Source organism: Protopterus annectens, chromosome 1.part2 (genome assembly GCF_019279795.1).
Source record: "Protopterus annectens isolate FY-2018-M chromosome 1.part2, PAN1.0, whole genome shotgun sequence".
NCBI classification, from domain to species: domain Eukaryota; kingdom Metazoa; phylum Chordata; order Ceratodontiformes; family Protopteridae; genus Protopterus; species Protopterus annectens.
This window is the reverse complement of record NC_056727.1, coordinates 935905778-935921936: the sequence shown is the minus strand read 5'-3', so window position 1 is coordinate 935921936 and position 16159 is coordinate 935905778. Positions and strand designations below refer to the sequence as shown.

The window sequence follows — 16159 nt, the reverse complement described above, 5'->3', positions numbered from 1 at the left end:
ATGAGTGCAAAAAGAAAGAGCTATTCAGCTGAGTACAAGATAGGAAGCGTGAAGGACTCCCAAGGAAAGAATCTGATGGCTTTCTGCAAAGAAAAGAAGTTAGATCTCTGAATGGTCCAAAAATGATGTGCAGCATATGATAACCTCAGTCAACAGGCCTTCGAGGGAAATGCTAAGAAGTGCAAGTGTGGATCAGGTCGGCAACCATTATTTCCTGAGCTGGAAGACATCATCTGTGAATGGATTGCTAACAGGAGAGCAAAGGCTTTGGTTGTGCGCATTTGCCCTTCAATAGCACCATAGTTAGAAATATCCCCAGAAGAATTCAAAGCATCACAACATTGGCTGGATGGCTTCCTTCAGCGATATGAACTGTCTCTAAGAAGATCAACAACACTGTTCAAGCTGGAAGATACTGAAGTTATTAAATGTGCACTTGCGTTCAAGTCCTTTGTTAATAGCATCGACTTTTTTAAATATCAGCTCTCCAACATGGTTGCTATGCATGAAACTGCAGTGTTTATGGGTCAAGGATCTCAAACAACAATTGATCAGAGAGGTGCCTCCTCAATCTACAGTCCCTCCACTGGTTGCGAGAGTGCACGTGTTACCTAATTATTTGGCAATTTGTCTAGATGGAAAGAAAACCCCACCTCTAATCATTAGTAAAGGCAAGAAAGATAAGAATGAACATGTTTCAGGCATTTACATTCTTGTAACCGAAAAAGCCTGGTGCACACAAGCAGTTATAAGGAAGTGGGTCGATGTAATGCTGCCACTTGTTTTATGAGGTGGTGAAAGAGGTCTGCTAGTCTAAGATTCAGCTAGGACTCACCGTGCTGAAGACATGAAGAAATTTCTTGCACGGAGATGAATAGCTCAAATAATGATTTCCGCAGGAATGACTGCCTATCTCCAGACTCTTGATATTGCAATAAACAAGCCATTCAAGGAACATTTGCACATGGAACTCAATGGCTACATTGAAAATAGAATGGAGAGAAATCAGCATGGAAACTTTATGAAGCCTAGCCTGCAAGAGGTCATGACTTGGGTGAAACATTCATGGGATAAAATCACTGACAGCTGTGTTTCCAGTGCACTACAAGCAGGTTACTTGGACAAGCAATGCTCATTTAAGGAGAGCTCTATTGCTAGGCATGACAGATTGGGGCCACTGGTTCTACAGGAAATGGAGTCGCAAGAAATTCAGGATGGAATTCAGGGGTTGGAGACTTATGACAATGTTCCAGAAGAAGATGAAATGACTGTATTTGAATAACTTTTCCATTATCGGGGCAACAATACACATGTACTAAGATTTTTCTGCACTTTCTGTTAAGCATGAAATATTGCACTGTGAAAGCCAAGGTGCAGATATTTTGAAGTTGAAATGTTTGTTGCACTGTTTATGTAGAATTCTCACACAACTGTTAATGCGTTACTTAGAACTGTTGTCCAGTAACAGAAAAGTAGCAAATAAATGTCGATTTGTGTAGATGAATAATTGTCGATTTTTGTACATGAATAAATGTAGATTGTTGTACGGGGGGGGGGTAAATAAGGCATCCCCCGATAATAAGCCCTAATGCGTATTTCGGCAGGGGAAAGAGTATAAGACCCCGTCTTATTTTCAGGGAAATACGATATATATATATATATATATATATATATATATATATATATATATATATATATATATATACGCACACATATACATACATACAAAGACACAGACATGCACGTATGTATATTTATATATTATAAATTATAGGTATATTGTGTGTGTGTGTGTGTGTGTGTGTGTGTGTGTGTGTGTATATATATATATATATATATATATATATATATATATATATATATAGCTGCAATTCAGGTGGTCTCTCATTTTACCTCATCACAAGTGGTTGAAAAAAAGTGATCCAATCACAGTTGATCTAATGATATTCTTCAGTACATTTTACTAGCTATAACTCAGATAATAAGGAAAGTTTATGATTTTTTTTTTATCACTGTTATGAGTTTTTTAAAGATTTATAAATAATGTTACAGTTCGCTTTATCACAGTATGCTGAATTGTGTGAGCTGGTGGTGCGCTTTGAGTGTATTTTCCCTTTATTCCACTGCAGTGTAACTGTGAAGCTGTTACATACAAATTAAGGGGTGTGGGGGCTTGCCCCCACCAAAAAACATGTTTTGCCATTTTTGGGGGGAGATTTGCTGAGTTAGATGAAATGTAGTTAGAAAACTTGTATTTGATCATTGTGTTTAGATATTTTGTTTTTTAGATCAAGTCGCATAGACATATAAATATGTGTGTGTATGTGTGTGTGTGTGTGTGTGTGTGTGTGTGTGTGTGTGTGTGTGTGTGTGTGTGTGTGTGTGTGTGTGTACATACACACACACAAACACACACGTAAAGCCTCTAGAGTTACAGACCTCTACCCTGTGTAACAAATACTGTGCAGAAGGTGCCTCCACATTTGGACAGATAAAAATGCAGTTTATGAACAATATTGCTGGATTTTAAGCATGCCATTTACCCCTCCACACACACAGATACACACACACACACACACACACACACACACACACACACACACATAGTGTCTTATCAGAAGGGGCTTCATCAATAAGAGGATGTTATGTACACTGTCAGAAGGAGCTTGTCTGGGGGCATAGTATTTGAACATATAATATAGTAGGGGATCTGAAAACTTAACCCTTTTACTCCTACTGTGGATAATATAGCAAAGAGGAGGGTGGGTGAAGACCATTCATTGACACTTTGGCTGTGACTGTTCCATGGAACAAAACCATTGATTGTACACCCCACTGCACAGAATACAGAGCTTTAGAAATGTTAGTTGCATTAATATCTGGCCTTTTTGTAAGTGCAAGCATTTAAAATAAAAATGAAATATGTCGTATGACAAGTTGTTACCCATTTATTAGGAAGATTTTCAGAGGTGGGGAGACAACATCTCCAAAAAGAGCTTGATTGTTTTGTATTACTTTGATTTCATAATTTTACTAATAATTCCATAGCATATGCTAGCCACTGGGATTTTCACTTTTGACAGGTTATTATATTGCTGCAGGTCAGGTTTATCTACAGAATGTATCGGAAGACCTTTCTATTTACAATAACTAAAGCACTACATAAAACTTCAAATCCCACATCTTTTCTAATCATATGTCCATGGCAACAGTCATTTAATAACCCTGTCATCCTGTGTCATTTCTGTGGTTGTACCAGATGCACTTTCACAACTGATACTCATCCTCCCCTTGTATCTGGTGACTGTCTTACAGAGCAGAAGCAATGATAGTACACTTTGTGTCATCTACACTTTCCCGTTCTAGATTTTTATATCTTCAGTAAATTCAGAAGCATTCAATATATACCCATCGGTCTTTCCTTATTACAGAGTCCATAACAGCAGCTAGATGGTTAGTAAACTCTCTCTGCTATCCACTGCTATTTTGTCATGTCCACAGTAGCAGCCAACATTTCAGTGAACACTTGAACACAAGAAAGGAACCACTTGGCCTCCATGGTGAATTGTGCCCACTCTTCCATTCAGTGTGATCTCAGAGTTAGTATATTTAAGTAGGGGGGTGTGAGGGATAAGCCCCCAACTTTGGTGGGCTTATTTTTGCTCCAGTTTGGTTCATTACTGTGGTGGCCAAGTGGTTCCTTTCACAGAGAAAGGAATTTGGCAGTCTTTGCATTCGTTGTAATGTCATTTCAGTCGAATCAACTCGGGTAAGTCAGATTCTTTTAAACATACTTTCGTTTAAATGAAGCAGACCCATACATATATATATATATATATATATATATATGTGTGTGTGTGTGTGTGTGTGTGTGTGTGTGTGTACATAAAGTACATGTGTACAAAAACATATGAGTGTGTGTGAGTTTGTGTGCGTGTGTATAATAGGTTCATAGCTTCATACTAGGCTATCTGCCCTATGGCATTTATAAGCCTAGCCAGAGTGTGTGTGGCTTTCACCACCCCTTAGGATGAGAATACTATACCCATTAGTTTGCTGTGCCTCTGTCCAGCAGTGATACAGAGATGATTCCCGGGGTAAACCTACGATCACCCATCCACTCGTCAAGATTTCTCTTGAACAGAGTCAGTGAGGGGCTCTGCCTCACATGGACTGGGATTCTGTTCCATAGTGTAAGGAGTCTCTGGGTGATGAATCTGTCCCTCCAGCACGTCCTATTTATATCCGTGTTGAGGTTTAAGTCTCTTGCTCTCGTGGCTCTGGTGGATTTGGATTTTTGAGGTGGAGCATGTCCATTAATTCCGGGTTGGACATGGCCTTGTATGTCAGGCACAGATCACCTCTGAGCAGACGGTATGCGACTGAATAGAGCTGGAGTTTCTTCAGTCGGGCATCATATGACATATGTTTGAGCCCCTTTATCCTTTTGGTGAGGAACTTTTGGGGTCTTTCCAACTGCTGCAGGTGTCGGGTAAGGTACATTCGAATGGGGCGTTGTACTCAATCATTGGTCTGATAAGTGAAGAGTACAGGGTACAATGACCTCTCCTGATCTGGATGTGAATCCCTTCATGATCAGGTGGGCAATGTAGAAGGTCTTCCTAACCACTTTGGCAATGTGAGTGTCAAAAGAGAGGTTACTGTCAACTTGGGTCCCCAGGTCCCTGATAACTTCTTCCGTGTTTAATGGATTACCACCTATGTGGTAATTAGGGGTTACCTTGTTTTTCCCAAAGGGTATGACTATACATTTTTGGCATTTAGCTTAAGGCCATGGCTCTGGCACCAGTTATCCATTTCTATGAGACCTTTCTGGAGGATGTCTGTGTCTGATGGAGTGTCAATTATGGTGCCCAGTTTGCAGTCATCTGCAAATTTTGTCAGCCACAATCCCCCTATGTTTGCCTGCACTTTAGAAAAATAAATGCCGAACAAGAGGGGGCCCAGGACTGAGCCCTGTGGGACACCGCTCGTGACCGGCTTAGAGTCTGACATGGCACCAGCAACTCTAACCCTGTGTGTTCTGTCCTTGAGCCAGTTTGCAACCCATCTTGTGACATATGGGTTTACATCTAAGCTGGTGAGCTTTTCTATGATGCCCGAGTGGGGTATTGTGTCGAACGCTTTTGCTAGGTCAAGGTAGGCTGTGTGAACTGCCTTACCCTTATCAATGGCCTTAGTGACTGTTTCGAAAAAGTCGACCAAGTTCAAGAGGCAGGATCTGCCCTTGACAAAGCCAAATTGGGTAGGATCCAGTGTCTGTAGGTCCCCAATGTCTTTATTTATGAGTTCCATTATGATCCTCTCCATAGCTTTGCAGACAAGGCTCGTCAAGCTTATGGGGCGGTAATTTCCAGGGTCCGTAGAAGCACCGCCTTTGTGGAGTGGGACCACAGTTGCCGTACACCATTCTTTGGGTACGTGTCCTGTAGTAAGGCTAAGATTAAACAGCAGCCTTATGTGTGGGTGTATAACGGAGAATATACATATATAGGTCTACTAAATTTCAAACTTTCAAAATGTTGACTTTCTTATGGACGACACCATAAGCTCGAAGTTTTGAAACTTCAGACTGTTTAAATGGCGATTGATGTACATCATGGAACAGTATATTTACAGTTTTCCTCGCTGTAGTGAGATTTCAGAGTTGGTATATTTTATTAGCAGCCCCCCCCCTGCAAAAATGTAAAAAACAAAACTATATTTTTTTGTTTTTATTTTTTTAATTTAAATTTCAAAATTTCAAAACTTCAAACTTACATATCTGTGTGTGTGTGTGTGTGTGAGTGTATAAAAGTGTATAAAACATAGAATACTATATGTGGGATGCGGTACTGTGTTTAAATGCACATGTCTGATGGTCTGTCTGTCTGTGTGAGTGTGTATGTGCATTTAAACACAGTTAAGCACTTCTGATTTTTTTCTTAATGTTTTTAATGCAAGAGTAATAGTAAGCATACGTTAAAATAAATTCAGCTGTATATTATGGTTGCCATAAATGGTCACATTTCCTTTGTGGACTACAAAATGCTTATGCACTCTAATAATGTAAGAACTGACTCAAAGTCAGTCAGAATCTCTTACTCTGGATCTGCATGTACCAGATACCTATCCCTCTCTAGGAGGATGTCACAAAAAAAGCATAGATGTCCTTTTTATGAATATTATCAGTGCACCTAGTTGATAGAGTTGCCACTTGTCTCTCTTACTGCAGTTCTGTAATATGTGTGGCGGAAGCTTGAAAATTGTGAATATGTTGATACTTTACAAGAAAAAATATTTTCTGACTTTTCTGTAAATGTCACAGAAATATTTAATACTACATTTAAGTCAACTTATCATATAAACTATTATAAATAACCAACATTTAAAGCTTAGCATGTCAATACTGTGTTGCTGCTTATGTAAATTTGTCAGAAGAGGTGACAGCTGCCTTTAAGCCCCTAACTTGATCTGATTGCTTTGTTTAACTATGAAAGGGGAGTGTTAAGTTCTCTTCCTCTCTGCAGTAAAAAATGTGGAAAAATAGTTCCGCAGCTTTCTGCATTTTTTTATATCAGCTGGTATGTTCTTGACATTAGCAGGATTAATTGCTCATCTAAGATGGACAGCAGTACCTGACAGGGTAAACTACAAATTTAACTGTGTCTATGATATGTCATGCAGGTAGAGATGAATTCCACTGCCAAATATGTGTGAAGTTAAGCTTAAAAATGTAGGTGGGCTTTCCCTTCCTTTGATTCCAATGCAGGGAAATAAAAGTTTTAAAGAGTACAAGCAGGTTTCTGGTACCTACACAATACTGGAGCCATATTACAGGAATTTAAAAAAAAACTAAGGGTTGAGTTTAACTGTAGGAAAAGGTAGAGTTTTACTTTAATTTTATATTCTGAAAAGACTTTAAACTGTCTCAAAATGTTCCACAACAGTGAATATGTACTTTTCTGGATTTATCAAGTACAAAATAATATCATCTGCAAATAAAAGCAACTTCTTTTGACTAGCGTACCAGTTATATAATTGATTTTCTGAGTCCCTAATTTTCTTTGACAGTGGCTCTAAATATGAAGCAAATAACAAAGGGGTAGAGGACACCCCTAACTTGTTTCTCTGTTCAAACACAGCTTTTTGGAGAAGAACCACCCCACTTTAATTTGTGCCCCAGTCCTTCATATATCCTGATTAATTTTATTATTGTATCAGAGTATGCAAATGGTTCCATTGCCCTACTCAAAAAATCCCAGCTTACTCTGTCACATGCTTTCGCTGCATCAAGACCCAACAACAACACCAATATTTGTTTACATTCTGCCTCCCTGTAGATCATCATTGTTTTATTTATTTATTTTTTATTTATTTATTTTATTTTACATTTGTTAACTGGGATAATCTAACTGGACCAGTTCCATTTTCAGTGGAGGCCTGGGAAGAAAAGCTCCACAATTACATACAGCAAGTAATCAAGACAAATGTATAATAGTTATTCAAGGTAGTGACATACACAGTAGATATACATAGTTCAAACTGTCATTGAAGAGAATTTCCATCATTAGATACATTACAATGTACAAAAAAATAGAGAGGTGTGCCAGTAAGTATGATGTGCTAACCTATCTTAAAAGGGTACAAATTTATAGATCTGAAACATAATATTAAACATTAGGTTAAAGTTAGGTAGAATAGGAGATATACAGTGTGTAATATGTAGAAAAGAGATTGTTATGTAATACATGGGCAGATCCAAGTTTTCCTGAGATGTGATTTCAGTTATTTTGTGAATTGTGTGTTTGTTATTGTAGAGGTTATGGCGGGGGGTATTCCAGTTTTTGGCTATGGTATAGGAGTATGGAGCTTTGCCAGCAGTATTGTTGGCAGTAGTTATACTGAGGAGAGGTTTATTAGAAGAGCAAAGGGGATGACTAGTAGAGTAGTGGGACAGAAGTTGTTTCGGTGCTGGTGTTTTGTCTGGTTAGTTTAGGATGTTAAAGGCCCAAGTAAGCTGCTGGTAGGTTAGTAATTAAAGGAATTTAAGCCATTGAATTTCTCTTAGTACCCGGTAGTGATGGGTTCTAAAGGAAGGGTTGTTAGCAAATTTTGCAATTTTGTTATAACATGTCTCAATTTTTGTCAAGATCCGTTTTTCTAATATGGGCTAGGATTGTTGCTACATACATAAGTGTGGAGAAAAGGTGAGTTTGGGCTAGGGTGATTCTTGCTTTATCTGTCAGAAAATTATTGTGTCCATAGAGAGTATCCATTTTTTGTGGACCTTCTGGATAGTTTGTGCTATATGAATATCAAAGAATAGATTTTTGTCTATTTCTACCCCTAGGAGTTTTGTATGGGTTGAAGGAGAAATGACAGTACCATTTCTGGATGTTATAGAGAAAGCTAGGGGAGTCGATTTAGATTTATTAGGGGCAAACAAGAGTAATTTAGTTTTACTGAGACTGAGAATTAGTTGGACGTCAGTGATCCAACCTTCAACAGCAGAGAAGGATTCTAGGGCCAGTTGCTGTAGGTTGGTAAGAGATGGAACTGCGCAGATAATTGTTGAATCATCTGCATACTGCATTAGTGTGGCTTGTTTGGAGGAGGTGTGTAGGTTATTTGTAAAAATTGAGAAATATAGTGGGCTCGGTATTGAGCCTTGAGGTACACCTATAGAGGTGGGGAGAAGAGGAGATAGTTCAGCTTGCCATTGAAGAGCTTGCTGTCTGTCAGATAGATAGGCTTTGAACCAGGAGATAGTAGGGGAGACAAAGGATTGGGAGGAAAGAGCGTCTAATAGTTTGGGTTGTAAGACTATGTTGAATGCTTTGGAAAGGTCTAGAAAGATAGCAGATACAAAGTTATTATTTCTGTGATGATTGACCTGATTGGTAAAAGAGAGAAGAGCAGTACTTGTGCTGTGGTGTGGGCAGAAGCCATGTTGAGTGCAGGAGAGAAGATTATGTGAGCTCAAGAATTGCATAACCTGCAAGTGAATACATTTCTCGAGAAGCTTAGATAAGGGAGAAAGTATGGCTATTGGCCGGTAATTGGAGATATCATAGGAATTTCCACCTTTGTGTAGAGGTATAATGTATGAGATTTTCCATATTTGAGGTGCATAGGCTTCTTGAATGGACCAGTTGATAAGGATTGAAACTGGGTAAGATAAGGAGTCACGTGCTATTTTCAAGAAGTTAACATGTATACCGTCTCCTGCAAGACTGGTAGGTTTAAAGTTAAGGAGGAGTTTTTTTTAATTTTAGAGGTAAGAACATGTGAGAGAGTAAAGAAGGGTATGTTATTTGATAGTTTGGTAGAGTTACACGGAGAGTTATCTTTAGTAGCGGTGGGTAGGTCATTAGTTTTGGATAGCTGGGTGAACAGTGTTTGGATTGAGTTTATATAGTGATGGTTAAGTTGAGAAGCTGTGTATTTATTATCATTATTGGGGAGGTAGGAGCAGGGGTGGTTATTTTACCAGGTTTTAACACAGAGTTGATGGTGTGCCAGAATTTTGGGGGTTTTTTTGAATGTTTGTTTTGGGGACCTAGGAAGTAATTTTGTTTATATAGTTTGTTTTGTTTTTCTGCTTGATTCCTAAGTTGTTTATAGTTTTGTTTGGCATGGTTGGAGCCTTCTTTTTTTCCATTGCTTCCAGGCTTTGTCTCTAGACTTTAGTAAGGCTCTTGTGTCCCTACTTAGCTATGGAGCATAATTTGCTTTGGCTCTAATTTTCCTGATTGGTGAGATTGAATTTAAAACTCTGGCAAACATATTGTTGAAGTAATCTAATGCCTAGTCTAGGCCTAAAGTTTGCAGAGGTTCCCAGTTGCATTTTTTAAAAATGTTGTTTAGGTCCTGTGGGTTTAAATTTTGTCATCCCTGATTTGTCTGTAGATTATGGGCTTTGGAATATTGGTATGTTTCCTTAGGAGGAAAGTAGGGAGATGATCACTAAGTCCATCTGGTTGGTGTCCTGTGTGGTAGTAATGTTTGGAGCTGTTCACTAATGTCCAGTCAATAATGGATTGTTTATGGTGTTTTTTGTCTATTCTGGTGGGTTCTTGAATTAGTTGGGTAAATCCATAGAGGCTTATTTGGTTGGTGGGGTTGCTGGAGTTACAGGCTAGCCAGTCAGTATTTAGGTCACCTAGTAGAATTGTTTCTTGAGGAAGATTATGACTAAGCCATTGAAGGATTACTTCTATGGTAAGAGTTATTTCCTGGAGGGATATAGCTAAAGAGAATGTTGATTTTTTTTTTCATTATTTAAAGATAGGACAGAACCTATGGTTTCAGCATTCTAAAATATGGGTATAGGGGTTTGAAATGGCTAGAAGTTAAGTGTATTTTTCAATAGAATAGCAACTTCACCTCCCTTCCTACAAGTTCTTTCTAACCTTTAGATATTGTATCCTGGTGGAAGGAATTCATTGCATGGGTAGTTAGTTTTAGCCAGGTCTCTGTAATAGTAAGTATACCAGGGGAGTAGTGAGTTATTAGTTAATGTAGGTCAGGGAGTTTGTTAGAAATGCTCCTGTTGTTAATATTGATGATCAGTAGGTCGGATTGAACTTTTTTTGGAAGAGCAGTGAAACAAGGTCCTGGGTTTGGGTATATGTCACCTGCGATAAGGAGTACTGTGCTGTGAATTAGAATGTGTTCAATAGTGTATGCTAAGTTTATGTAGGATATATATGGTGTTTTTCTATTGTAAGGAGTTGGTAGGTGGGTCTTGTTAGTGTATAGAATAATGCTATCATTAAATAATGTGGAACAGATTGTAAAGTTTATATAGATATTAGTATGTGTTATAGTATGTGTTGTATGGTAGGAGGTACTGTCTAGAGGGAATGGCTGTATGTATGGATGTAATGTGCACTAAGGAAGTGAGGGCTAGTAGGGGCAATGATAGAAAGATTTGCATGTTAGGGTATAATAGGATAAAGATGGTGTGCGGGCCTAGTTATAGGGGTAGGTGTGGTGTGTGTGGCTTGAATCAAAAGAACTATGGGATAGGGATTTACTTAGTAGGTATGGTAATTATATAGAGGTAGCTGATTGGTGCAGAGAAGTAGTCAGGTGACAATGAGTATGAATAAATGTAGATGTAGTGGGTGGGTGGGAATTGGGGGTAAGGTAGGGGAGCAGAGTGAGCCGAGCAAAGGGTCCTGACTTGACCACTCTACTACAGAGCCAATCTGTATGTGCTGGTCATGGAAGAACATTTATTAATGTTGTGAAATGTTTGTCTCTGTTCACCAAAACCTGATTTGGTCCATATTTATCAGTTTTGGCAACACCTTTGCCATTCTTTTAGCTAGTGTAGATATCAACAATTTATAATCCTAGTTTAAAATTGAAATGGGTCTATATGTGGCTGGGCCTGATGGGTCTTTACCCTTTTGGGCAATACAGCCACCACAGCTTTCTTCTAATATGCTGGTGCTTCCACTCCTTTTAAAATAATAATAAACAAAATTTTATAAATCTTTATCACTTTCTTCCCTCCTAACTTCCACACTTTCACAGAATACCATTTATTCCTCGAAACTTCCCTCCAGGGAAATATGCATTACCATTTTTTATTTCATCTCCTCCAGTTTTAACTATTGGTTACTGAGCCTCATTTTCCTCTGATCTTGATATAATTAAGTCTTCCATAAATATTTCCATTTCTGCTCTTTCTTGGTTTCCACATTCCTCTGCTTTAAACACATTTTCATAAAGTTTCCAAAATATCTCTAATACCTCTATATGATCTCTGGTTATTTTTCTTGTCAAAGGCTCCCTAAGTTTAATGACAACCTTTTTACTCCCTGTTGCCTAGGTCGCGGTGCTAAATGTTTTTATGCTCGGTAGTTATTATCAAAAATAGGTGTTTAACAGCAATCTTTCTAACCTCCTGCATATTATCCAAGTACTGTCTTATTTTCTCTTTAGCACACTAAAGTTGCTTGTCTTCTTGTTCTGTCAGATCCTCCTTCTGCTGTAATTCTTTAAACTTTGTCAGCCCTTCTAAATAATTTGTGTTACTTCTTAGCCTTATCTGTTTCTCTTTTATTTTTACTCTATATTAAACTCCATTTTCATTTTAGCCCACTCACTAGCTATTCCTTCTGAATAATTTTCTGTCTTCCCTAATACCTGTCAAATAATTTCCACTATCCATTCCTTAAATTCCTGTCTTTTTATCAGGTAGGTGGAAAAGTGCCAGTGTGGATGTCTACTGCTTGAAATCCTGACAGTAACTGCTAATAAGAGGAGCACTATATCGCAAAAGGTTGATCAGAATAGTTGTAACATTGTAGCTTTTGTCATTTTGAAAATAACTAATCTTACAGGCTTTCTGTTGTTACAGTATCAACAGAAAGTGAGCACGTTGTCCATCCAGTTTGTTGTACCTCACTGAATCGTATTAAATTTGGGTTGAGATACTGTATAAGAAGTCTGCATTGTATACCAAGATCTTTTAAATGTTCCCTTTCTTTTTGCCATCATTGTATCTGCAGTTATTCAGCAATAGAGATTAAATGTACAGCTACATCTTGTGCATAACTACCTCTCTTGATGTGCTAATGTTGGTCGTTAAATGAATGAAAGCCTTAGTGTTTTAACAATTATGTTTAAAGGACTTTTGTTGATAATTACAAAGTCCTACATATAATCACATTATTTATCCTTTTGTTTTCTTTTTTAATTTTTTTGAAAAATTGTTTTTTTAACATGCTCCTTAAAAGCATCATTATGACATTTTTTAAGGTACGGTGGAAAGAATCTGTGAATGAACTGGAGCAGAGGCTTCAAGGAATTGTTGGAGATATACTGGTTTCTTCTGCCTGCATAGTTTATAGTGGAGTGTTTACAGCAGGATATCGTTGCAGGCTTCTTAAGGAATGGCTGTGTTTCTGTGGCACTAACAACATACCTATATCTTCTGAGTTTACCTTGATCAAGGCAATGGTAGACAAGAACCAAGTAAGTGTGTCCTGATTTAAGGAAAAATACTAATTCCTTACTCATACTGCTACAGATATATTATAACATATCATGTAAGTGTGCCATTTTCATAGTAACTGATGATTTTTAATTTCTTTGATTACAGGTGCAATTTATTCAGACATTTATTTGTAATGGAACTTGTGAACATTCTGTTTCTTATTTTTTACTGAACAGTTTTCTGTTTTCTTTCCTGCAGACATATATACTAATGTATGAGCTATGATTTTTTATCCTAGGACAGCGTACAATCTGTTATGAAATGTCAGAAGTCAGTCTTGTAACTTTACTGTCTGAGCAGCTCAGGTTATTGTGATGAAACTGCAGCTGAACTACCCTAGAATACAGACTCCAGACTGCATATTACTTTCATTGTCAGTGGGAGATCACTTCCTTTGGCTGACAGCTGATCAGATCATTCCATACGTGAGGAAATCAGAAGATAAATGTCAGAGTCATGACATGCTCATTCTCAGTATAGCTTTAATTTTGAATGAAAGCAATAGCTCTCATGTATATCTCGTTAACAGGTCTTACCGTCACTGACACTCAATATCTGAAGATTATATACATGCTGCTGCTTAATTCCTAGCAACATAAAGGCAGGGGCAGGGTCATTCATTCATTCAGCGATTTGAGTTTCACATGTAATATTTTCATTGTAGTAAAAAAAAATGTTAGAAATGTACCTGAAAAACCACAATCATCAACCAACAAATTTACAAATATACTGCTCTGTGGGCATTGTTTTTACTTACTGGCTAAAGCACAAAAATAAATAAATAAATAAAACACGACAATAAATGCTTCTTTAAAATAAGTGCCAGCTCTAACTTCAATTTTTTATGTTTAGGATGCAGAAAATTGAACCTCTGTTTGTATTCTGCCTTCTGAAGAAATAATTTTAACTATCTTCTTTACTCATACTTAAACTAGCCTTGCTTCTAGTAAATGTCTTATAGATATTTCTTTCCTGTCTGAGAGTTTCTTTTCTGTGGTGCCTGTGAACACCATCCTGATTGCACTTGTTATTAGTTTGTTATGGCTACCCACTCAATGAACCCTAGCCTCACACCTCACCTAATTATAAATTGTTCCAGTGGGCAGTCTATGTCTCATGTCTATTTCAGTCAGGATTCATATATTTCAATTAGAAGTACTTTAAGTCAATTAAAATACTTGAATCATATGTTGTGAACATGGTATTGTGAAAAAAGCACTGCATAAAACAAATGAAACTTAAGTTTGGACCTTGCAGTACCAGGTTCACAATTGAAACAATTTAGCATGTTTTTGTAAGTATAGTTATAGTAGTATTTCAAAAAGGTAAGGCATCACAAGGAATACCAAGTAAAAGATAGAGGTTTAAGAAAAACAAAATGATGGATTAGACAATATTCAAATTGCCAATGGTGAAGTTGGTGTTTGATTAAAAAATAATGTTTTAATCCCCTTTCTAAGCAAATCAATTTCAGCATCAGTCCTTAGTGATGATATCTGTTTCATTACAAGTTTTTGATTTACAGCAGATATGCACTTATTAAACAATGGAATTTACTTGACAGTACATACATAGCTAACTCAGAAGTTCTCCCTACCAGCTACAATATCATTAGAAAAGACAGACCACTTCGTAAAGGGGGTGGAACTGTCTTACTGTACAAGTCAAACTTAACTGTCCGTCAATTACCAAACTCCTACCCCTCCCCCAATAATTGGGGCATACTTATCTCACAACTTCAACTTCACCATAAAAAGGTCATCACCACAATTGTGATCTATATTCCACCTGGTAATACACCTGCTAGCCTTGAAGACTTCTTCTCCTGGTGTTCTTCCACATGCTCACAAGAAACCCTTATTCTGGGGGACTTCAACCTAGATTGGTTCACTTGTATATCAGAACTACCAAGTAATCTAATAAATCTCCATGGCTACCAGCAGCTAGTCCAAATTCCAACTAGATGTGATAAAAAATCTAAAAGGGAATCCATTTTTGACTGGGTCCTAACTAACAACCCCACATTGTACCCTCACACAGGCAGTCTCCCAGACACCTTAAGTGACCACAACATAATATACTTTATACGTAGCAGAACAAGCATATGCAAAACCACTAACTATATATCCACTAGAAATACAAAAAAATTCTCTCCTGAGGTCCTCAACACTTTACTCTGTAACTGTGACTGGACCCCCCCCTAAAAACCCTCCCACTTGACCAGACTGTAGCATATTTCAACAAAACATTTCTACAACACCTAGACACTGTCGCTCCATTGCGCAAAATCAAGGTTAGAACCTCTACAAACCCCTGGCTCAGTAAAGAAACCAAACAAATCCTCAAGTCCAGAGACACTGCCTGGCTTTACTATCAAAAAAACAAAGAAACACAAAGCTTAACTAAGTACCAAGAACTGCGCAACCATGCAAATAAATGCATTAGGCTGGACAAAAAATCCTACTACACAACATTACAAACTAAATACAAACACAACCCGCAAAAATTTTGGAAAAATATAAACCAGCTACTAAAATCCACCCAAAAGGCTACCCCCAAACCAACCACCCCTGACACTAAAGTTCCCATCGAAACACAATTCAACTCCCACTTTGTGAACTCGATTCTATCCTTCGTATCACAGGACAGTTCCCTCCTCACTATCCCCCCAACACAAATAACACTAATACAAGCTTTACCCTCAAAACAGTTTCCACCACTTCAATCAAAAGCTTGCTGTCCAAACTAAAAACCTCATCAACAGCAGCCGACCTACTCCCCAGCTATTTCCTGAAACTCACAGCAGATGCTATTGCTATCACAGTCTCCACTCTCATAAACAGATCAATTGTTGAAAACTATGTGCCCAAACTCTGGAAAATATCCTATGTTACACCCATACATAAAGGCGGGACCTCCACTGAACTTAATAACTACAGACCCATTGCTTTACTCTTCCCCTGGCCAAAATCCTAAAAAATGCATCCATACCCAGATGCTAAACTATCTCCTAGACAGCAACATCCTGTCACCTACTCAGCATGGTTTCAGACCTGCCCATAGTACCAATACAGCCCTCCTCTGCTTCACAGACACAGTAAACCGTCTCAAAAATGAAGGCCTACAAGTGTCAACTCTTTTTTT

At 37.9% G+C, this 16159-nt stretch overlaps 1 protein-coding gene across 1 annotated transcript in view; it reads left to right on the top strand.

Moving 5' to 3' along the window:
* The window catches only part of DNAH14 (dynein axonemal heavy chain 14), a 2550346-nt gene that overhangs the window by 1106190 nt on the left and 1427997 nt on the right, over window positions 1-16159 (top strand). The window contains 1 exon segment of the mRNA XM_044060213.1: window positions 12778-12993. Coding sequence (XP_043916148.1) covers window positions 12778-12993 — 216 coding nt within the window.